The sequence below is a fragment of the Dreissena polymorpha genome, chromosome 1, assembly GCF_020536995.1.
Source record: "Dreissena polymorpha isolate Duluth1 chromosome 1, UMN_Dpol_1.0, whole genome shotgun sequence".
NCBI lineage: Eukaryota > Metazoa > Mollusca > Bivalvia > Myida > Dreissenidae > Dreissena > Dreissena polymorpha.
In genome coordinates, this window is record NC_068355.1 from 107,108,754 (window position 1) to 107,133,334 (window position 24,581).

The 24,581-nt window shown below is 36.1% G+C and overlaps 2 protein-coding genes across 2 annotated transcripts in view; one reads left to right on the forward strand and one right to left on the reverse strand.

Moving 5' to 3' along the window:
• LOC127865239 (E3 ubiquitin-protein ligase RNF185-like) overlaps positions 1 to 24,581 on the forward strand; it is a 422,044-nt gene that overhangs the window by 318,885 nt on the left and 78,578 nt on the right. The window lies entirely within an intron of this gene.
• The window catches only part of LOC127843730 (dipeptidyl peptidase 3-like), a 42,917-nt gene continuing 27,431 nt past the window's right edge, over positions 9,096 to 24,581 (reverse strand). The window contains exons 8-18 of the mRNA XM_052373506.1: positions 23,442 to 23,572; positions 23,065 to 23,123; positions 22,039 to 22,233; positions 20,215 to 20,318; positions 18,632 to 18,724; positions 17,337 to 17,399; positions 16,744 to 16,868; positions 12,678 to 12,812; positions 11,689 to 11,851; positions 10,761 to 10,926; positions 9,096 to 9,166 (exon numbers count right to left, since the gene is read on the reverse strand). Coding sequence (XP_052229466.1) covers positions 9,096 to 9,166; positions 10,761 to 10,926; positions 11,689 to 11,851; positions 12,678 to 12,812; positions 16,744 to 16,868; positions 17,337 to 17,399; positions 18,632 to 18,724; positions 20,215 to 20,318; positions 22,039 to 22,233; positions 23,065 to 23,123; positions 23,442 to 23,572 — 1,305 coding nt within the window. The remainder of the gene's footprint in view (positions 9,167 to 10,760; positions 10,927 to 11,688; positions 11,852 to 12,677; positions 12,813 to 16,743; positions 16,869 to 17,336; positions 17,400 to 18,631; positions 18,725 to 20,214; positions 20,319 to 22,038; positions 22,234 to 23,064; positions 23,124 to 23,441; positions 23,573 to 24,581) is intronic.

Consider the following 24,581-nt stretch of genomic DNA (forward strand, 5'->3'; position numbering starts at 1 on the left):
TCCGAAAACAAAAAGAATGATTGGTTCATAGATATTTAATGAGCCAATCATTGTACTTGTTACAAATGTAGACATCGGGCTAACGTGCACATTTTTTTAAACCTTCATGTAACAATATATCTACTAAATATCGTTGGTGTCTACTCTTTTCAAAAAAATCAACAGATTTTATTTGAACTACAATTTCACCGTTTTGCTTAAAGGTTGGAGACTACATGATACTAAGACAGTTGGTTGGAAACCCTCCTCAATTGAAATGATGACATTTGATTCGCATCTTGTTCTTCCTTCCATTGCGCATGTCCTTGTGTTTTTTTTAAATTCTATTCGGCGTTGAATTTCCTTTTAGAAAAGGTATGGTCCTGAGGGTCTCTATGCGTAAATGTTTAACTTTTTGTTTAATGTATTGCTTTTAAATTGAATTTGTTGTGGATGTTTTAGTATATTATGTCCTTCATGGCTTTTCAATCAGATAACACCAGTCACTCAAGAAAAGAGGTCAGGTGACATTTAAACAAATTAAAACACGAACATCATTATGCCTCGGTCAAACGGTCACGAATCAGAGCTACGAACAAGGTACGAATACTTTTCGGCACAGTTCGTAGCTATCCTTACTGGACCGTGGCTCTCGGATCCGTACTTTATCCGTGATCAGTGGTAGTAGTTTTTGGATGTCCGTAGCGACTCTTGACAAATTTTGAACATGTTCAAAAAATTGCTACTAATTTATCGACCGTAGCGTATCCGTAGCAGTAGGTACTAAACCGTACTGATCCGTACTAGTTTGTAACGACACCGTAGTCGTCCGTACCTTTTCGTTGGCCCAAAACTTTTCAAGGACTTCTACGGATTGATACGAAGAACTACGGAGCTGTACGGTTACGCTACGTATTAGCTACGATTATTCCACGGATATACTACGGAAAGCCACGGTTCTAGTACGTTAAACTACGGATAGGTAGGAATTTGCACGATCTTGTACGATGCACTACATTTCAGCACGAAACAGTACGGACATGTACGGTCCACTTCAATCAATTGCTACTGAAATACATCATTGAAATTAAAGCAACCGTACTTGCATTTGTTGAGTGCACAATCATGAACCGCCAGCAAATTGCGTTTGCGATAAATTTGTTACACTTGGATATTGAAATGGCAAAAAATGCAGAGGCCGTAGTCGAGTTGCTTGACGATATGCACAGAGGTAATAATGATTCAACATCGTATAACTAGTATAGCTTTGTGCTAAAGGTTACGTATTTTGAAAATATAAGAATGTGAACTTACTTGTAATACATTTTTTTTATTTGCAGGTAAGTGTCTGTCTCATATGCCTTTTGAATCTTGCTCTTACTTCTACGTGATTTAATAATTGTTAAATTAATAGCCGATATAATAATACAAAATTAATCATACTTTCCTAAGCATAATCTATGTTTATACATCAATAATTACATACTTTATCAGGTCAGAGAAGAAAAAGGAGGTGGTGGATGAGAGACTGGCTTTTAAGACGAACCGCTCTCGGCCAATACGAGACTTTGATGGCCGAACTGATGGCTGAAGATCCGGCGGCTTTTAGAAACTTCACCAGAATCGGGCCTGATATGTTCCATGAGCTATTACAGGTCGTTGGTCCCAGGATCATGAAGAACCACACCTGGTTCAGACAGTCCATCGATCCAGATTTGAAGCTGGCAATTACCTTAAGGTTCTTGGCCACAGGGGACAGTTACCGTACATTGATGCATGGGCTTCGTGTTGCACATAATACGATATGTAGTATTGTACGGGACGTTTGTGAGGCCATATTTTCAGCATATGCTGGGGATGTTATCCAGACTCCTACTGAGCCTGAGGAGTGGAAGGCCATAGCCGATCAGTTCGCGGCTAAATGGCAATTTCCACACGCCATTGGAGCTCTAGATGGAAAAGCATGTACCTCATCCCATTATTTCTGTTACGCGCTGTTTCTGCCGCTTGCATGTTCTCTTTTTGGGAGGCATTTTATGTATGACAATACAAGAGGCTGTGGGCGCAATGTTCAATCGTAGTTCGTTCCTACCTGTCCGTACCAGTCCGTCGCAATTCCCACTGCTTCGTAGCGGACCGTTCTAGTTCGTACTTACCCGTACTAGACCGTAGCGGATCCGTAGTTAGATCGTACATATTCGCATAGCATTGAACTTAATCGTATCAGACCGTAGCGAATTTGTAGTTTGATCGTACCGATTCGTGGCGCTCCGTACTAAATCGCGTCGATCAGTAGCAGTCCGTACCTTTCCTTGTTCGTTTTCCAACATTTTGATAGTAGATTCGTCGAAATCCGTACTCACATCGTTGTGCTCCGTACTGAAATCGTAGCGGCTACGAATTTTGACAATTTCTTAGTCATTCGTAGACCATTGAATCGTAGCTCATTCGTAGCTCTGATTTGTGACAGTGTAACCGAGGCATATAATTATGAAAAGATATTCGGCGAATGTTAGATTGTAGAAGACACACACGGTTTGTTAGTTATTCAAAACATATTTTAGGCAGTATAACTGATCGATTTGATAAGAAATATAGGATATTTGTTCATGTCAGTGTAAGATCGTTTGTTATTTCACGAGTGAACATAGAAAATATATTTTCACGAGTCGCGCGGCCACGAGGGAAAATAGTATTTTTCTATGATCACGAGTGAAGTAACAAACGATCTTACACTGACATGAATAAATTCTCTGTTTCTTTTATGCCGCTTTTTCAAGAGAATAAGTAACAGCTATTTCCATTTCGCTGAAAAGTTATCCTTTCTCCCGTGGCGTGCCTCAATACATTTCAAAACACAAAATGACGTCATTAGTGTGACGAAATGACGTCATTATACCAGCGAAATTCTCCACTTAACTCTTTTACAATGTAAATAAACGGTAAAAAAGCATAACGTAAAAAGAAAATGTGTTGGATTTAGAGGAATGTCGATTTTAATTCACTCGTGATCATAGAAAATATACATAAAATTATTTATGATAATCTAAAGATAGATAAAGGAGTTCCGAAAAATTGTTATTTTCACCGGTGAAAATAACAATTTGTTTATTTTCACTGCTATTATTTCACTGCAGAAATGTCATATGTTATCATAAGGTATAAAAGAATAACATATATCACTCACACGCTAATGAAATACCTTATATACCCTACTCGTACACGTTTTATATAAGGTATTATTATGTTTGATATAAACACCAACAAGATGATTATCATCTACCTTCATAATAATAATAATTACAACAATAGGGTCATGGTGGTACTGAAGCGCTTACCTGAGGTTAAGGCGCGCAATTTGTCGAAGACTCTTCATTGATGTTCACAAAAGTTGATCCAGATTCAAACATGGCCTTTATATGAACAAGATAATCATTACGACCATGTTTTACCAAGAATGAGTCATAAAGTGGCATCGATAATGGAACAAGGGTTTTGTAGGATTGCGTGACCCAGAAATGAACTTGGCCTATATTTTGTAAAAAAAACACACACACAACATTTTCACTAAGGTTTCTCAAGGATGAGTCATAAAATGATCACAGAAGTTTTCTTAGACTTGACTGGTGACCTGCGTTTTGGACGCAAATTACCGAGATTCACACTGGTCCTAGATATTGGCAAGAGAAGCTTTGTGCCAAAGTTTCTTCAGGGTTGAGTGGTAGAATCAATGGTATTATTAATTCTGCTCCTTATCTATATTAAGCACGCATCCATGTTCATATCATATATTCTGCAAGAGGGTTAGACACAAAACATGTTATACAAGATGACAAGCATTCAACACATCGGCTTCTCCGTAAAAAAGAGGTGCATTGAAAATTGTAAATCAAAGATCTATCAGTATACATTAAAAGGGAAAAATCTTTGGGTAAATAACTTTGTTGAATGAAAATGCATCGTTCAAAGTGAAAACAGTAAACACAATTAAAAGTTAGGTCTGACTTAACATGGTCCCCCATTTATTTCTTAAATGAATTAAACAGCCATTTATTTATGGGCTTAATCTCATATACGCCAAATCAATCTTCATGTTTATTTATTCGAGTCTATTTTCTGGACCGAATCTTAATCATTGTACCGGATATTGATTAAAACCAATAAAAGTTTTTAAAAAGTCTTTGTTAGACAGCTAACCCGAATAAATGAATACAACATAAGTAATCCAGCATCAAGACTTAATAGCGCATACAGTGTATGCCGTGCAATCTGCTCCTGTGATATTTTTTCGGCGTAGCTGTTCAACTCAGATTTTCACCTTAGCTGACCTTTGTAAGCGTCCCATGAAATAAGAATAAAATTTCCAACCAGAAGGCCAGAAACTTTTCGAAATAGAAACGTGCAATATACACACAGTTATCACATGTACATTAATAGGTAATTCAATTGACTTTTTAGTGGTGAAGTACAGGGTATGAAAAGGGATACTACAGTGCGTTTTGCAACGATATTAGCTGTGCGTTTAGCATGGATTTTTTTATCTCTATTGAAAAGGCTTGAGCGATAGCACAATTTTACACTCGACTCTCGACATCAATAAAGTTTGTGTGTGCCCCTTTATATTTTGAAGCTTGTCGGTGCAAAAGCGTTTGAACTTAAAGGCCATGTTCTCGTATTTAGTAACTACTTCTATATTGAATTATGTGTACTATCATATTTGAGATTATATAAGTATTGTTTTTCCCTATTCTGATATTCACTTTGACCAAATAATGTCAAATTGTTTTCGAAATCGAACATTAGGCATGTGAAAGTATAGTTTTAAACGAGCAATCGTTCCAGCTATGGAATCGTGACCTTCCTTAAATGTATTGCATTTCAACCCGCAAGGTGTAAGGGTCAGTTCGCGGTCAATAGAATCAAATAATATAAACGCTATCGCGTTCACTAGGTGGGCTGGAATTTTATTTTGACCAGAAATATATAATAAACCACTAAAACAGGTCTGTGCGTTAACACCCCCTAATCGATTTGCGTGTGATGCGGCTAAGAACTGCGCTTAAAAAGGCATTCACTATCTTTTATCGCTTTGATATTAATCAATATGTTTCAACAACACCAACCACAATCAACGCCGTATATCTTTTAAAGGATATTTCTTGTTAGAAATAATCATCGCTATGTTTAAATCTGCTAGAAACATTTGGGATAATACACGGGACATTGCCTATCGGTAAGAGAACGGCCTTCAAAAAACGCGGGCCTCGCATTTATTTATAGCTGAATGGAAAAAAGTATATAATTGTAAATAACTTCAATAAATTAAAATTTCCTTTGCACGATTGTTAACATTAATAAGTCAAAAACCGTTTACAAGACAGATATTGGATTTACAACTGATTTCATTTCATCTTGAAAAAGTAGTGACCAAAGTTTGCAAGGAATTCGCCCAAGTTAGCGACAAATACTCGAAGTACAAAAGATATAATCACGAAACATGGTGCACTTGGAGACTTTTCTAACGCCACACGTATTCAAATCAATATATCTCCCTTATTTTAGAACGGATTTTGTTGAACTTTGGACTCAGACTAATTCAACACATATCTAATACTCCATGTGAATTTAATTGAAATTGATCAGCATTACAATATCAAACATAACAAATTAAAACAAGAGCACCGCATAACGGGTGCCAACGCTCGGCTGCGAAAGCTTGTCAGAATTTTTTTTAGAGGTCACAGTGACCTTGGCCTTTGACCTAGTGACCTAAAATTGGGTGTGGGGTGTAGAACTCATCAAGGTGCATCTACATATGAAGTTTCAAAGTTGTACGTGGAAGCACTTTGATTTTAGAGCCAATGTTAAGATTTTAGCACGAGTCCTACGGTGGACGGCGGACGACACGACGAGCTGGCTATGACAATACCTCTCCGAAAACAGCCGAGCTAAAAATCACTGAAAAAGTAAAATTCTCAAAATTCTTACATCGTAAATTATAATGTGAAAAGTAAAACGCATTAACTTACACGTCTTAACGATCGACCTGCTTGAAACATTTCGCTCATGAATATTCATGCGAGCCATACCGTTTTTTATGCCCCTGGATCGAAAGATCGGGTTATATTGTTTTTGGCCTGTCTGTCTGACGTTGTGTCAGTCAGTCAGTTATTGTATGTGTGTGTCCCAAAACTTTAACCAAGGTTAAAGTTTTGCAATAACTTTTGCAATATTGAAGATAGCAACTTGATATTTGGCATGCATGAGTATCGAATGGAGCTGCACATTTTGAGTGGTGAAAGGTCAAGGTCAAAGGTCAAATTTATGGCTTCAAAGCGGCGCAATAGGGGGCATTGTGTTTCTGACAATCACATCTCTTGTTTCTAGTTAATGTTATGTTTTCCTGGCATAAAAACCCACCTAAAATGATGAAATTGAAATTGAATTGAAATTATATAGCGTTGTACTCATTTTGCAAACATAAATATCTCATTTATGAGTAAATAATTTGATTTAAAATTGTACATGTGATCATTTTACTACAGTATGTGCAATCGAACGATAAAATCATTCATCCGTGACGATCGGATGCTCCAGTTAGTGGGGAAGGTAGCCTGCAACATGCCGATTGCGCTGTTGCGCTCCTGAAAATTTAAACGAGACATATTGATTTTTAAATTATTTTAATATTTGGCTGGTGTATCAACCCACCTAAAATGAAGAAATTGAAATAAAATTAGAAACCTATCGCGTTTCACCATTTTCACTTGCAAAAAGATGAAACTACCCCTACCCCACGTGCAAAAGCGCCGGATTGTCACGAATGAATGATTGTATCGTTATCTTAAACAGAATATAGTAAAATGATTACATGTGCAATTTTAAATCAAAATCTTTACTCATTACTGAGATATTCAATTTTGAAAAGTGTTGCGTTAGAAAAGTTTCCAAGAGTACTTATCTTCGCACTGCATGGTGACTGTAAAAAATAAATATATATGCATAGGCATATACGTATACAGTTTTCGTATACAATGTAGATGACATAAACCCATATTGTATGTGTGCAAACTATACTCCCTCAACAAATCAACACCATTTATTTGAAGACAAATTTGTCTATGGTAACATGCCACACCTTTATTTGTATATGTCTGTGAACGCATAGTAAGTAGGATAGTGAAATGTACTACACTATGACTGTTTTGCTTGAAGGTTTGAGACAATATGTGACTTTGACAATTTGCGGTGCACCTTCAAGTGGAGTGAAGCCGGTAAAACAGTGAACTTTTATAAAACAGTGAGCTCTTCTTTGTTACACACTTATTGATCTATCTTTTGACGGCCGTTAATTACGGGCGCCACCTCTATTTGCGATGCATTTATCAAGGAGCCAATGCTACTTTCGAGGTGGCGCTAAGGACCGGATGTTTTGACATTTCAAGGATAATTCTTCAGGGTGAGATTTTATATATGTGTTTTCCATCAGTTAATATCATTAGCGTATCAATCTGGTGGACGTTTTCTCGTCCCACAGGCGAACACATCGACGTGCTATCAAAAACTCCCACATGACACACATTATAAAGGTCACCACGTTTCCAAATGGGTTGTGATTGGATGTTTGTGTACATTTGTGGATAAATTTAATCATCGCTGAATCGAACTACATTGGCCGATTTTTAAAATAATGCGAAATATGTTGAACAATAGATGTGTTTGTCAGAAACACAATGCCCCCTATTGCGCCGCGTTGAAGACATAAATTTGACCTTTGACCTTGAAGGATCACCTTGACCTTTCACCACTCAAAATGTGCAGCTCTATGTGATACACATGCATGCCAAATATCAAGTTGCTATCTTCAATATTCAAAAAGTTATGACCAAACTTTAATGAAGGTTAAAGTTTTAGGAAAGAAAAATATTACATTTGACCTTGAAGGACGAACTTGACCTTCGACATTGCACCACTCAAAATGTGCAGCTCCGTGAGATACACATGCATGCAAAATATGAAGTTGCTATCTTCAATATTGCAAAAGTTATCAAACTTTAACCAAGGTTAAAGTTTTGGGACACCCACAATGAATGAATGAATGAATTGCAGACAGACAGGCCCAAAACAATATACCCCCGATCTTTCGATCCGGGGGCATAAACATATATTCAACTGACTTACCTGTAGAATTATCCCTGAATTTTCAAAACATCCTGTCCTTAGCGCCATCTCGGAAGTAGTATTGGCTCATTTATTTATGCATCACATAAAAGAGGTGGCGCCCGTGATTAACGACCGTGCTTTTGCAATGTTGAAATAAATAAAGTATGGAATACCCTGTAATATTAGGTATTTTTTTTAGTTATTTGTTTACATCGAATGTGCTAAGGAAATATAGATATTTTTAACTTTTATGATAATATCTTATACCATTGTTGAGTGATTACAATGTTAAGTTTTCTTCTAGGTTCAGTAAGCGACCTGAACTTGGGTAAAAAGGGGGGTAATGCATAGTTCTTAGAGTCCGCAAATAAATATCATTCTAGTATCATCAGTACTTTATGATAAATCACAGCAGCAGACAGACGCAAGGATGGACAGACATGAGTGACGGTGAGTTAGCCTTTTAAAGTTCCCTATGGTGAAATTAATAGGCGACACGCGACTAAAACATTATTCAAAAAGAGAAAGCAAAACAATACACAAAAGTGCCAGAAACAAAACACATTACACATCCGTTCGAACCAGTCAATCGAAGACTAAAATTTTCATCCTGTAAGTTCGGATCATTTTCCCCGAAGTAAAACTTTTCACATGGACAAATCTTAAAAAATAACAAGAACTATTTCCAAATAATCATACGTTTAAAAGTTTCATGATTTTACAGAAACGTCTCAATTCATTTCAACACCCCACCTCCAAAAAAACTAATACGTTGTCATGGACAGTTGCCAAAAGGAAGCCCATTATGTCTCTCTCTAGACGCAACATCAAAGCGTCCGACATATGAATTCCTATTTAACTGGATGTATGATCACGATAGTTCACACTCCATAGTGTCGTCAAAGTGGTGCCTGTCCTGTTGCCATTGTTCCTGTATTAGCTCGTCAACGTCGTCATGCAGAAACCGTTCCACGAACGACTGAACAATTGGATGCCTCGTACGATTTCAGCACCACATTGTCATCTACAAAAATGTAAAGGAATGGCATAACTATCAAATGTAAGTTCATAACCATTAATCAGTGTTTTTGTTCTCAATTTTTGGAATGCTTCCCGGCCCTTTGAATTGCGAAAAACCCTGTTTTTAAATTGAGACTAAATTTTCGATTTGATACTAAAATTGAGACATCGATTTGTGTTGTTAGTGTGTGTGTTTTACACATGCTTCAAAATTGAGTGTTTTCAGTTATAAAAATGTTGAAATCTTAAATTGGAATTTCTAGGCAGACTATAAATACGTTTTATATTTATATTGTAGTCAAATGTTTCTACTAATTTGCCCCCCCCCCCCCCCAAAAAAAAAAGCACATATTAAAACAACAGCACTGGAATTATCCCAAACTGGCTCCACTTATTGTCTGTTAGTCCTGTTAAAGTGACAACACAATTTAAAAAAAAATGTCTTTAAATGCAGGCATATTGTTTCGCTTCTTACAGTACATAGCTGAATTTTATTAAATTCACGAAATAATCTTTTTTGAAAACAAATTTATGTCTACTTAAATTTATAAAGTTTGGACTAAACAAAAATATGTAAAAAAGAACAACATGTGGAACGTATGGATGATCCCCAGTGAACTTTGCCAATCAATGTCAGTTCTGAAAAACTATTGGTTGTAAAATGACTACTTAATCTAATGCTTGCAAATCTATCAAACAAATCAAAAATATGGATAATAACTGTCATGGTGTTTTCAAAGCCCACATCTGGGCTATACAGTTTTGTTGTGAGCCACACAAATTTCTTTTTATTTCAGCTTGTAGTGTTTTGGAAATAGACACTTCATTATTGCACACAGACAGATGGCTACTAGTATAAAGACAAAGCAGCAAACTATGTGATCACAGAAATATTAAACACTTGAATCACAGGCACTTAGTTCATTATTCATTATTTATATAAAATATGTAAATATTTCTAGTAATCACTGATACAACTTGCAAAATAAAATGAATCTGAGAATGTGTTTCTATCTTGGACTATGAAGCATTTGTGAATTTGACAGGACACAATTTAAAACCAATTTTACAGAAAATTTCTGAAATATTTAATGCACACACTTGAATCTAATAGTATGATGACAATTATTTATGAATAGTACTGTATTTGTTGATTTTATTTAAAATTAATTTGTGATATGTATTTGAAGTTGCAATCATCATATAATTGAATTAATATCACCTACATCTGCCACGTTATTAAGCTGCAATCAAATTATCACTGAATGTACATTTCCTTCATATATCACTGTTTTTTTGTTGCAATCAAAATATCACAAACTTTATATCATCTTCATCTTTCAAAGTTGAATGCTGCAATCAAAATATCACCTACTTTACATCAACTTTATCTATGAATTGACTATGCTGCGATAAAAAAATCTCTAAACTTACATGATTTATCTATCACTGAATTATGCTGAAATCAAAATATCACCACATTTACATTGCCTGCATCTATCACTGTATGATGTTGTAAGCAAAATATAACCAACTTTACCTTACCTCATCTTTTACTGTATTATGCTCCAATCAAAATATCACATACTTTACATCACCTTTATCAATCACTGTGTTATGCTGCACAAACATCTTGCGTGGTATTCTATGAGCAAGAACAATCTCCCGTAGTGACAGAAACTTCACGTCTCCGTCATCGGTCACTTCAGAATAATGATCATACATCTTCTTGGCATTCTCAAAGTCACCGGTTGCGCGGTACACCTGCAGAGAGTACCGATGTTCAATAGTATGATGAATAGCCTGCCCCAACTTGCTCTGGATGAGTATCATCTTAAGCATAATTTACCAAACACAAACTGTATGTTTTATGAAAAGCTTAAACTAAAGTACGCTGTTGTGGGTCCCACGACAAATCCAGACAAAATAGAGCAATACAAAAATTCAAGGAAAAAAATATATTTTGTATTATTCGTCATGACGCGTATGCATATGTTTTATAATGTGTTACAATTCAACTCTACGAATACATACTTCGTGATTCTTTTGAAGGAAAACAAAAACTATTCTTCTGTTAGCCACATTTTTTACCTGAATATTCAAGTAAGACAATTTGCTAATTTGAAAAATTACTTTAAATATCGTCCTAACAAATCATCTGTATTACAGCTAAACATTTTTGACCACCTTACACAAATTATGCCTGATCTCGTATCTTGTACTTTTGTTAACCACAACAAAAATATAAATGTTACTGAATGAAAAGAAACAACTCATATTATAAGCGGAAACATTAACCTTTTTTTATCAACTAATCTAAATAATGTTGGCAAACTTTCAGCTGATAAAAGTAAGTGTACAAACTCTACGTTGCAAGTAAGTAAACATAGATTTTAATTTTCAAAATAAATTATCTACGAAATCCACGAAAATTCGTACCACACGAAATTTAATGCTTTTACAGTATTAACATATTACTTGGCTTATAGGTGTGTTCATTATAGGCTAAAAACTTTTTAAAAATACCTGGAGTTTCCTAAGGAAGTTTCCAATGGCGGGTTTCCCTACGGTCAATATCTTCTGTCGGTCCAGACGAACCACAAGGTCTGGAATGCCATCGCTGCCTGTGACCTCACATAGCTCCAAGAAGCATTGGCCTGCCTCCATAAGCACCCGCAGTATTACAAACCTAACGACATATAGTACTCATGTAACCTGGCTAGTAAAGTATTTGACCTCAATAGAAGACAAGCAATCATGTCACTATAACAGCAAGGTCCCATCTTTCTACAGCACCAATGTCCTGGCTCCATTGCGAACCAGAACATCAACAACATATTGAAACATAGAAAACATGTATACAGCCATTATCAGAAGTTCTTATGAAATGATTAAGCAGAAATGCGTTTTCCTATTTTGAGTTTGAATACTGCCCACGATATGCACGAAACGCTAACTAGTAAATTAAACATAAAATGCTTGTATATTAAACACATAATGAGGAAATGTTTTTAGAATTAAGGGTACCAGTAAAATTATATAATTTCCATAAAAGTAGAAATACATATTGGTAAAATATTACGCAGAGTTGCAACAGAATCAATATAGGGACAGACGGAAGCTCGACGCTGCTCTTTTATATTCTACATCGTCATTAGAGACATACTGCCAAAATAAGGGCACACTAAGCCGTAATAAAAGAACAACGTGTTCATGTGCTATGAATGGATGTAAGAAAATAATATGCATACATACAATTATGGTAATTTCATAGAACTCACTTTGCCTTTATTGTTTTTATTTGAACATATTCTTTCAGGACATCAGATAGGCAGTCATATAATATTGTGAAAAAAATCAACACTTATTCCTTACCTGGTTAAATAATCAGGTACCATACCGGGTCCTCATAGAAGTGCTACACAATATCATTTAATTATTTTTAAGTATACACATAGTTAGGACCAGCATCAAAATTACACGAGAAAGCATATTACTAGAAGCTAAGGACATACCATGCGTTCATATGGGGCTGTTGCCAGGTGGTTGTCTCTGGCGCGTAGAACTCAAGTGATATAAGACTCAGGCGAAGCAAGCTCAACCAAACCACATACACAACGTCATCACCGTCATGTTCATGGCCAAAGATCCTGCAGATAGCATGTTGGATGTTATCGGTTCTTATTTCAATACCACACAAACATAATAAAACTGGGGACACCGTTTTTGTGTCTATCCACAGCAGTTAACCACGAACGTAAGACCATGCCAACTAGTCGTCTTCTATTGGTTTAGCATAGCATACAAAAAACATTAACACATTTAAAAACCTACAAAGTAGGTTTGTTGAAAAACCATGCACTTTGATGCAAACCTTTTACATATATAGTTACTGATCATTTATCCCAAAAGCGCTTATCGGCTGATCGGTCAGATGCATAAGGCTAAGGTAATAAGTTTGCAAGCTGAATGTGAGGCAATTATAATGCGATGAGACCCAATGTGGTCTGTACCAATATGTATATTATTCCGCAAATGTTTGCCCGTGTATTCTATATTAAAATTTAAAAAAATATTACATACAAAACAATTCTGTATCATATTTATGTTACAATATAAACAGGCACAAATGAATTTTTCTACAAAGGTTACACATCACTTAAGCAGAACGGACACTTACCCAAATTAGAAAAGTGTAAAATAGCTATCTACAGTAGCTGGAAACAATGTCCATAATTTTCGAAAAAATACATATTTGATTTTAGTCGTATTATACAGACACAGGAGTGTGATGGCATATCCAGTTAAACTAGATATTGTTGAATGAGTATAACAACTTTAAATTTATGTGTTTTTCACCAAATGCATGGAATTCATATGCCCAACTTACATACCACTTATGCCTATCATAAAATTCTGATAAAGTTTCAATACCGAGTCATAAATTTGGCCATAGAGGGATTACAAGTTTGGTTTAGGTCGACCTGGTGACGTATTAAGACTCATCTGGCCCTGTAACTTGGCCTAGATATTTGCAAGATAATTATTCTCACCAAATTTCATAAAGATTGAGTAATATATGTAGCCTTCAGGTTAGTAACAGTTTTTCAAAGATCTGACCTGGTGAAATAGTTTTTGGGTACACATGACCAAGATTCTAACATTGTCAAAATAAATAATCTTTTGTCTGTCATGAACATGGCCAGTAAAGCCTGCATGAGAATGCAATTGGTCTGTCATGAACATGACCAGGCAAGCATACACAATAATGTCCATGGCGTCTGTCATGAACATGGCCAGGCAAGCTTTAACAAGAATGTCCACGGTGTCTGTCATAAACATGGCCAGTCAAGCCAAACACACGAATGTCCTTGGTGTCTGTCAGAAATATGACCAGGCAAGCATACACAAGAATGTCCATGCTGTCTGTCAGAAATATGACCAGGCAAGCCTACACAAGAATGTCCATGCTGTCTGTCATGAACATGGTCAGGTAAGCCTTCACAAAAATGTTCTTGGTGTCTGCCATGAACATGGCCAGGCAAGCCTACACAAGAATGTCCTTGGTGTATGTCACAAACATGGCCAGGCAAGCCCACATACGAATGTCCACGGTGTCTGTCATGAACATGGCCAGGCAAGCAAACACAAGAATGTCCTTGGTGTCTGTCAGAAATATGACCAGGCAAGCATACACAAGAATGTCATTGGAGTCTGTTATTAACATGGCCAGGTAAGCCTAAACAAGAATGTCATTGGTTTCTGTCATGTAAATGGCCACGGACGCCCACCTGAGAATATCCTTGGTCTGTCATGAACATGGCTATGCAAGCCTTCACAAGAATGTCCTTGGTATCTGTTACAAACATGGCCAGGCAAGCAAACACAATAATGTCAATAGTGTCTGTAATGAACATGACCAGGTAGGCCTAAACAAGAATGTCAATGGTGTGTGCCATGAACATGGCCAGGCAAGCCTACACAAGAATGTCAATGGTGTCTGTCACAAACATGGCCTGGCAAGAATACACACAAATGTCCATGGCGTGTGGAATGAAAATCGTCAAGAAAAAATTCACAAGAATGTCCATGGTGTCTGTCATGAACTTTGCCAGGCAAGCCTACACAAGAATGTCCACGGTGTCTGTCAAAAACATGACCTGTCAAGACTACAGAAGAATGGAATTGGTGTCTGTCACGATCATGTCCACTAAAGCCTACACACGAGTTTCTTTGGTGTCTGTAATGAACATGGACAGGCAAGCCTTCACATGAGTGTCCATAGTGTAAGTCATGAACTTTGCCAGGCCAGCTAACACAAGTATGTCCTTGATGTCTGTCACAATCATGGCCAGGCAAGCCTACTCAAGAATGTCCTTGGTGTCTGTCACAAACATGGTCAGGCAAGCCTACACAGGAATATCCTTGGTATTTCTCATGAACATGGCAAAACAAGCCTTCACAAGAATGCCCATGGTGTCTGTCATGAACATGGCGAGGCAAGCCTACGCAAGAGTGTCCATGGTGTCTGTCATGAACATGGCAAAGCAAGCCTTCAGATGAATGCCCATTGTGTCTGTCATGAACATGGCTCGGTGAGCTAACACAAGAATATCTTTGGTGTCTTTCGAGAACATGGCCAAGCAAGTCTTCACAAGAATGTCGATGGTGTCTTTCAGGAATATGGCTAGGCAAGCCAACACAAGAATGCCCATGGTGTCTGTCACGAACATGGCAAGGTTATGCAAGAATGTCCTTGGTGTCTGTCACGATAATGACCAGGCAAGCCTACACAAGAATGTCCTTGGTCTGTTATGAACATCGCCCGGCAAGCCTACTCAAGAGTGCCCTTGGTATATGTCAAAAACATCGCCAGGTAAGCTTAAACAATAATGGCCTTCGTGTCTGTCATGAACATGGCCAGGCAAGCCTAAGCAAGAATGACCTTTGTGTGTGTCATATACATCGCCAGGCAAGCCAACACAAAAATGTCATAAGTGTCTGTTATAAACATGGCAAGACAAGTATACAAAAGAATGTCCATGGTGTCTATTATGAACATGGCCAGGCAAGCTTACACAAGAATGTCCATGATGTCTGTCAGGAACATGGCCATGCAAGCCTACACAAGAATGTCCTTTGTCTGTAATGAACATCACCCGGTAAGCCTACACAAGAATGTCCACGGTGTATTTCATGAACATGGCCAGGCAAGCCTATACAATAATGTCATTGGTGTCTGTCAGGAACATTGCAAGGCAAGCATACACAAGAATGTCCATGGTGTATGCCATAAGGATGGCCAGGCAAGCCTACACACGTATGTCCATGTTGTGTCATGAACATGGCCAGGTGAGCCTACATGAGCATGGACATAGTGTCTGTCATGACCTTGGCCAGACAAGCCTACACAAGAATGTTCATGGTGTCTGTCAGGAACATTGCCAGGTGAGCCAACATAAGAATGTCCATGGGGTCTGTCAGTAACAATGCCAGGCAATCATTCACAAGAATTCTCATGGTGTCTGTCATAAACATGGCCAGGCAAGCCTACCTTAGCATGTCCATAGTGTCTGTCATGAACATGGCTGGCAAGCTGACATAATTATGTCCATGGTTTCTGTCGTGAACATAGGTCAGAGAGGCCTACACAAGAATGCCCATGGTGTCCTTCATAAACATGGCCAGGCAAGCCTTCACAATAATGTCCAGTGTGTCTGTTATGAACATGGCCAGAGAAGCCTACACAATAATGTCCTTTGTGTCTGTCACGAACATGGCCAGGTAAGCCTTAGCAAGAATTGACTTCGTGTATCATGAACATAGCCAAACGAGCCTAAACAAGATTTTCCTTGGTGTCTGTCATGAACTTGGCCAGGCAAGCCTACACAAGAATGTCCTTGGTGTCTGTCATGAACATGACACAGCAAGCCTAGCTTAGTATTTTCCTTTGTGTCTGTCATGTTAATGGCCTTGAAAGCATTTCTCAGATTGTTCTTGGTACCTGTAATGAACATGACCAGGTAAGCCTACACAAGAATGTCATTGGTGTCTGTCATGAACATGGCCATGCAAGCCTACCTCAGAATATCCTTGTTGTCTATCATGTACAGGGCGACACACTCCGCACGGCACTCCTCATACGAGGCCCCAATCGTTGGGAACTTTGTTTCCCACGTCTCTGTCGTCTTGTACCAACTTTTGATCTGAATTTAACGTATTTAAAGTATATTTTCATGAAGATCGACAATGTTTAACGATTGTTCTTACCGGTACTTTATATGGTCTTAGGTCTCTCAAGGGATATTAACTTGTCTAAAACCAACATAAATACATGTAAAAACACATACACAAATAATTGTACACACGCTACATAAATGCTTTGAACTTCTTATACAGATTCCTGCATCCAAATCTAAGCCCTGACCTAAAAAATAATTTATGACAAGCTATCAATTCACCCATTTTTGTCGTAAAAAGGGTATATATCAGTATAGTTCTGAAATTAAGGACATGAAAATGATGTCATTCAAAAGAACAAACATACTGAAAAAATGTGCCAGTATTAAACATGACTATGCTAAGGATTTATTCTTTTCCAAAACATTTATTGCAAATAAAATATTAAAGTCCTTTGGTGCCTATCAACCCGGGTCAAAGGTCATTGTTTATACCTGTTCTCCGGTCTCTGTGTGCCGTACTACGTTGATGTCAAAGTTCAGGTTACCATCACAGTCCTGAGGTTCGATACAAAAATTAAAAATATATCCTACTCCAGTAACGTTAACATGGTTAGAACGGAAATATTAATTAATTCCTCGGAAAGGTTAAGGATCGCTTTAATTTATAATGACATTCACTATTCGGACACGAGTGAACTAGCAAAAAATAATTCCATTAATAAAGAACAGAACGGAACAGAATAGTTTATTTTTTACTTAAACATGATAAGCTCATCGTTGTTAACATACATTTTAAAATAACAACATGCGTTGAAGTACAGACAAAACACACATCATTAAAAAACAGTTAATCTAAATAAACAGAAAATACACATATTTCGTGAGAATATCACATAGATGAGTTTAATACATAGTGGCCACTCAATGTTATACGTATAGTTTTACAGTTTCAGCAATTATAACATTACTCTGACCTTATTTTCTTTGTAAAAATATAATATTATTTTACACTACTTATATATGACATTTTCTTCTATTTTAAAGCATTTTAAACTAAACATGGCTAGCTTTCTAAATACAGTTTTGTTTGAAATTTTAAGAAGTTTAATAAACTTGCACATAATTTGCCGGATTCTATAACATTTTGGAAATACTGCATTCAAAACATCACTATAATACGGACATTTAAAAACAAAGTGAAATTCATCCTCAATGTCATTTTGGCTGCATGATATACATTTGCGTTGATCTGTTTCAATCTTCAGGTGTCTGTCCGTTTCTATAGATAATGTGTGAGACGACAGACGTAATTTAGCAATACAGTTCATATGTTTTTCTTTATTTTCAACACTATCAATATACGATGATCTTTCAAACACTGGTTTTAGTTCCTTATATAGGATCATTGAGCTACGTGATGTAATACTGACATTCCAGTTAGTGATATACTGATCTCGTAATCTGTTTTTGAAAAACGTGATAAATTGAAATGGTTTGTTGAAACGTCACATGTGTATGATTGCATAATGAGTCAGGGCAATTAAGTTAATTAGTGTGCAGCCTGACTTCATACTTGCTCATGCATTAGTCTCATTTAAATAAATACCAATCACTTTACAACTAGATGAATATTCATCGCTGCACCTTTGTGTTCGTCTATGAAAGTTTTCCAAGATTTGAAAAAAAAACATAAACATTTTGCAACTATGCGCTGCTTGTAACAAATGAAAAAAAAAACACATTCAATTTGAGACAGGATAACAAATAACGGTGAAACGGATATGTACCTCATAGAACAATTTCCCACTGCCATGTCCGTAGAGCTCGTGCAAGCCAACATGCAATTCATAGGTGCTCACCATCAATTTCGAATACAAATCCTGCAAACCCCGAACAAAGATCGTAAAACATCAGCGTTGCTACAGGGGCCAAACACTCATACCTTAAAACCTACGGAAATGCATGAAAGACATAAAATCAAAATTAGGTAGCTGTATGATGTGCAATAGGCAAGTTTATATAGCTGGTGCACATCAACCCATAAAAGTTTGACCACTTATGGACATTTGGATTTTTGCTTCCCCTTTGAAACTTAACTGGTGGGGCCATTGTTATAGGCAACATTTAAAGGATTAAACATCCATATTTTATTGTTAAGCTAATTCCACTCTAATATATATTTCTGTAATTGTGCGGGAAAAAATTTATCTTATGGGGATGAAGGGGCAAAGTTGACGAACCTGAGACAATCTTAGTAGACCAAGACATAGGGTATATTTGTTCATAAATACAGCTATTGCATTTATCAAATAAGACGTGTTAGCTTACTGTTGGTTTTCATTCCCCCTTAGTATTGCTTTTACCCAAAAGTGTGACATTAACATTCAAAGTATGGGAAAATAGGAAAGTGTTATATGTTAATTAAAAAACAAAACACGAGCAAAGTACAATAACTCATACATACTATAGAACGAATTATAATTTTTGTTTTCTGCACTTCCTCTCAGTGTTCCTTATCTTAATAAAACCTTGGTATTATTCCCTTCAAAACTAACAGAGCAATTAAAAAAGTACTTTAGCCTCTCCGCTTCTTTTAAATGTATGCTCCAATAATAAAAACTAAACAAAAGGCTAAAACTCTGAAAATACTAAGTTATGGCCCTTGTACTATGCATTATAGGTATTCAACCTTTAATAATGCCATAGTTATGATCCACACAGGAAACATATTTTATCATATTACAAGATGAAAATTGATAGTATAACAAGTTAACAACGATCGTATAAACTTGAGCTTTATACTATCGCTATTTTTAGATCAGATTTGGGTTTTTCCAAAAGTTGGAGAATCTGTTTTTGTCAACTACGGAAAAACAAAATCGTCAAAATATGCGATATTTGATAAGTATTAATGGAAAATAGGTAGGAAATAATAGGATAAATATAATAGCCTCGCATGATAATCTCGGTCTTTATCCAAAACTCACATAATATTCTCTCTATATATATACAATAAGCTTGGGTATTAACGAAAAACATACTGACAAAAGTTATATTTCATTGTTATTATCCTCCATATCCTCTATCAATTCGGAAAGTTTTATTCAAACACCTTAAATACTAGAGGAGCTATCGTCTGCTCGACACAATGCAGCACAGTTTCTAACGACAACCCTTCATCATAATAATAACTAGTTGCATGTTAATCCCTTTAATGCTTGCAGAGTAATTTGATTACAATATGCCACCCTTCAGGGACATACACAACAAATGCCATCATGAATAAAAATCCAACTTCTTTGTCATATAAACAAGAATAATTCTTTTCGGCCAGTTTGATGAGTGATTTTGTATGTGGACATATGCATACCTTGTCTTCAATATCAATGAATGTTTCTCCATTGTAACAGTCAACTATGATTTTGTTGAAAAATGTTGTGTTCTTGGAGCCCTCATCTTGCCGTATATCACCGTCTGCAAGCAATAGGAGTTTGTTATTTAAACAAATATATTGAGTCAAAACTATTAAATATGTCATTAAAGTATGTTTTTAACATATTTTAATGCATGAGAACACGCTTTATGAACACTTCATCACTTGTTGAAATGGTAATTGAATGTATTCTATTTTTTTAACAATGTTATTGATCTTTACCAAACTGTTTCCGCATCTAATTACAAGCTAGAAATATATGTTAGAGAAAAAAACACAAACAACTTCAGCACAATATCTCAATTAATATTAAATGAAAAGTGCAGATACAGGTTTTTTTCTATTTTAAGCATCTGTGTTCTTGATCTTAATCCGATTGGCCCCGAATCGACAATCAAGCTATACCTGCATATTCGAACCTTCAATACACAATTTCAATGTAATACCTCCGTGAAAACTAAAGTGATTCACCATAAACTAATTTCCTATCTTTAGGAACCGGGAACTTGACCTTTACCCAAGAAGCTCGATATGCATTCCTAAAAAGGCCTCTGTGTAATCTTGTAATATCTTGAGTTTTATCAAGATCCGTCAATGCTTACTAAAGATATTGACTGAAACGAACCTGTCTCCTGTTTTCTATTTTAAATGTCATGCGATACAATTAAACACATTGATTATAAAAGACATAGTTGAATATTATGTTTTTTTGACATGACAACATAGGCTTGGTTTAAGGCCGTTTGACAAATGGACATCAAATGTTAACACCAAACTAGTCGGCGAGAACACAACTATTGGCAAATAGCTTTTTTTATGTTGCATGATAGCAGATCCATAATTATATGGAATCCCTCTAAAGTTGTTTAATTACAGTTCTTGACTACTTTACAGCGTTAATTGGGGTTGGTTTTCGTGTTTGATGACAAGGTATATGTAATTTTGCAATTACAGAGGAATTTGTGTATATATTAATACCTGATTTGTGCATGATAGGACAGCCGGGTTCTAACACAGCTGAGAATAGAACTTATATGAAGTTATTTACTCCTTTCCGCCCTTATTGTGTGGTTGGATTTTGATGTCTCATTTATTGTTTGATTAGAATATATTTTGGACTTGGAAGCGTTGTGGTAATGACTTACAGTTGCCTTAAATAAAGGACCAACTAATTGTTTATAATAAGAATTCAATACTGCTCCAGCAGCTGGAGTTTTACTTCCTTATATTGACTCAATAAATTATTAAGAACAATTCTACAAGTGTGTGTGTAAGCGTCTTTGCTCCATTCCATTACACATCATACGTATCAATGAATTCGACATTGGCTGGACCCAAATTCTATGCTGCAATGTCGTGAACGCTAACTGCATTCAGAATTGCGGTAAAATATCTGTATTCAATATTTTTCTATTTTAATCAACGGTGACCTTGTTCCAACCTGTTACAGATGAATGTCAAGTGAGATATCTATGCAAGCTTGCTAGATACAAAGTTTGATAAAGATAATTGTATTAAAACTTGCATCATAACGGAAACGTCCTTTTTGACACCATCCACCCGCCAGACAACAAAGGGACGATGTAAGAAAGATTATACGCTGTTAGTTGAAAAGTGTCGGATAGCTTCTTCGGAAAAGTTTAAGACTGACAGAACGACATATGACTATGTTGAATCAAACATGCCAGCCTTTTAAAGATGTTGCAAGAGGAATATATCAACTAAGTTTATAATTTAAGTTACCAATTATGATCATCTTACAGTTTGGAATGTTGCTACCCTCGGAAATTATGGACGCTCCGTACGTGAGAACATCAATTGACATTGTTTCGGGTATCAGGAATTGATCCATCTCGTATTCAGGCGGCCATGGTAGGTTCTTCAGCAGCCGCACAGTGTTGTCGACCAGTTCCTCGTACATAGCGCTCCTTTCTTTATTCACAATACCCACAAAAGCTGTATTAAATACAAAATGTGTTTCAGTTACTTTACTTTAGTACAATATACCTATATTATATAAATACATATTTTTATTTATTTATTTATATTTATAATTATTATTATCACACCTCTGGTACAGTTGAATTACTATAATCACACCTCTGATACAATTGCTAAACATTTTAAGAAAAGAATGAAATGCACGTATTGAACAGATGTTTAATGTTACACAAGTTCATTTGTAAAGGCTTTTAATATGCTTAAATATAATTATTATATTTATTAGAGATGTGTGTTACATACATATATGTATAGGGAATCCAGAAGTAAATTCAGATTTTATTTTGATTAGTTTTATCACATTTAATGTTCTTCTTGATTTTAGAATTTATGTTCAATTTTCCACCTTATATGTTCTGCCTAGGTCCACCAGTTTTGAAAAAAAAATGAATGTCTTGTCTGAGATGTCCCTGGAGACAAATTGAAAAGTGAAAACTTGGCATAATTTTTTATGTAACATATATAACATCAAGAGAGTTTTCAAATAACATCATCCATGAAAGAATGAGACCTTTGTAGATAGGGATTTGGATGTTGGACAAAACCCAACATTAAGGGTTAACAAGAAATGGACAGACCGTGGGAAGGACGAATTAATCAACTGACAGGCCAATTGCTATTTGCTATATCAGCATCCGGAGAAACAGAGGGCATGAACAAGTTGTTTGGCCTTAAGTTAGTCTGCAGATGTCAAAGAAACCAAACAAACAAAGAAACACCATACTTTCTTTTTTTTACGAATTTTATGCTTTTTTGGACGACCCTCATTTTTAATTTATTTGTTACCTTCAAATTCGCCACGAACACCTAATGGATCCCTGTAGCACTCCAGGAATGCAATAAACCTGTTGTTATACAAGTAAGGGTTATAAATAAGAACATGGATTAACAACTGAGTTTAAACACTGTTTTAAAAAACACACAAAAGGGTTAACTTTTTTCTCATCTCATCTTTTATTAACCCTCTATACATCATGTATTATTGTGTTTGTCCTTTAACAACATTTTCCCCATGATTCCATGCCAAGCTTAGATTTCGGGACTGTCAAGCAGTACAATAAACAGTTTCATATCAATCGCATGTACAACTTAAATGCACGACTTTCCCCCACCCCCGAAATCAAGGTTATGCATCATATAAGACCCCCCCCCCCCATACTCACGTTTCAACTGAAGGCCACTTGTTCTTGATCCAGATTCTAGCCATGTCCTTGTGTGACTCAACAGACCCCGTTGTGAAGCTGGCAATGTACATATCCATCATGTGAGACTCCATCTCATTGGTCACAAACTCCTGTAACAAAGTTTTAACACAGTGTGATATAATCATTACATTTTTAATTTTTTCAGAATTTATTGACATCATTTGCTTCCAGTACATGATAGCAAGCTGTCTAAAATATGGGCTCAGTTGTACAAGTATTAAACTACTGAATTACATTTAACAACATAGATGCAACTAGTTTTTTCCCTTTTTTTTTATAAATTACTGAAAACTGTCATTACATTCATGCAACAATTCTTAAATTTCCATTCGGCATATAAACAAATTTAAAAAAGAAGTTTAATTGCGTTTTTTTTGTTCCAAAAGTTCACTCTAGGCGACTGAAAAAATATTGTCAATTGATTGTGTGTAACCACTTGCTCATTAATTAGGGTTAAATAAAACAGCCTAATCAATTAATAGATTTGGTTTGTGCTCAGTGTATTTTTCCATTAATTATATTACTCGTTTTTTACCCGATCGTTGGATTTACTGATATAAGTCATAATATAAAAACTTTGCGAAGATATAAAACGCGGTCACCAGCCTCACGGAATCGTTTGATTGACAAACTGATTGACAAACATTGGCTTTTAGAAAAAGGGTGAGTCGATGTCGAACCAGGTCTCTGAGGCAAAAGGATCTTCTAAATCTATGAAAGTTAACCATGACTCCAGTGAGCGTCAGTCCGAAAATAACAATATTGATTGAAAGAGAAAGGCATTGATAAGTGAGAGTTGAAAAGCAACAGATTATTAAATATGTTTGTTCTTATTAGATTGTGTTCTTTACACCGACTTTAATACAAAATAATTATATATTATTTCTGTAAACGATTAGTGTAATGCATATGTTATAATGATGCGCAAGACTTAAATATGACTTACAATTCCAAATGTCACGACACGAATTTCCAAATTGGATGATTTCACGACTCGAATTTTCCCAATTTCAGGATTGTTTGCGCTACTTTTTAGCAAATGACCGGTAACGGTATTTTTTCCTATTGGACAATAATACATGTAGCAGATTTATATGT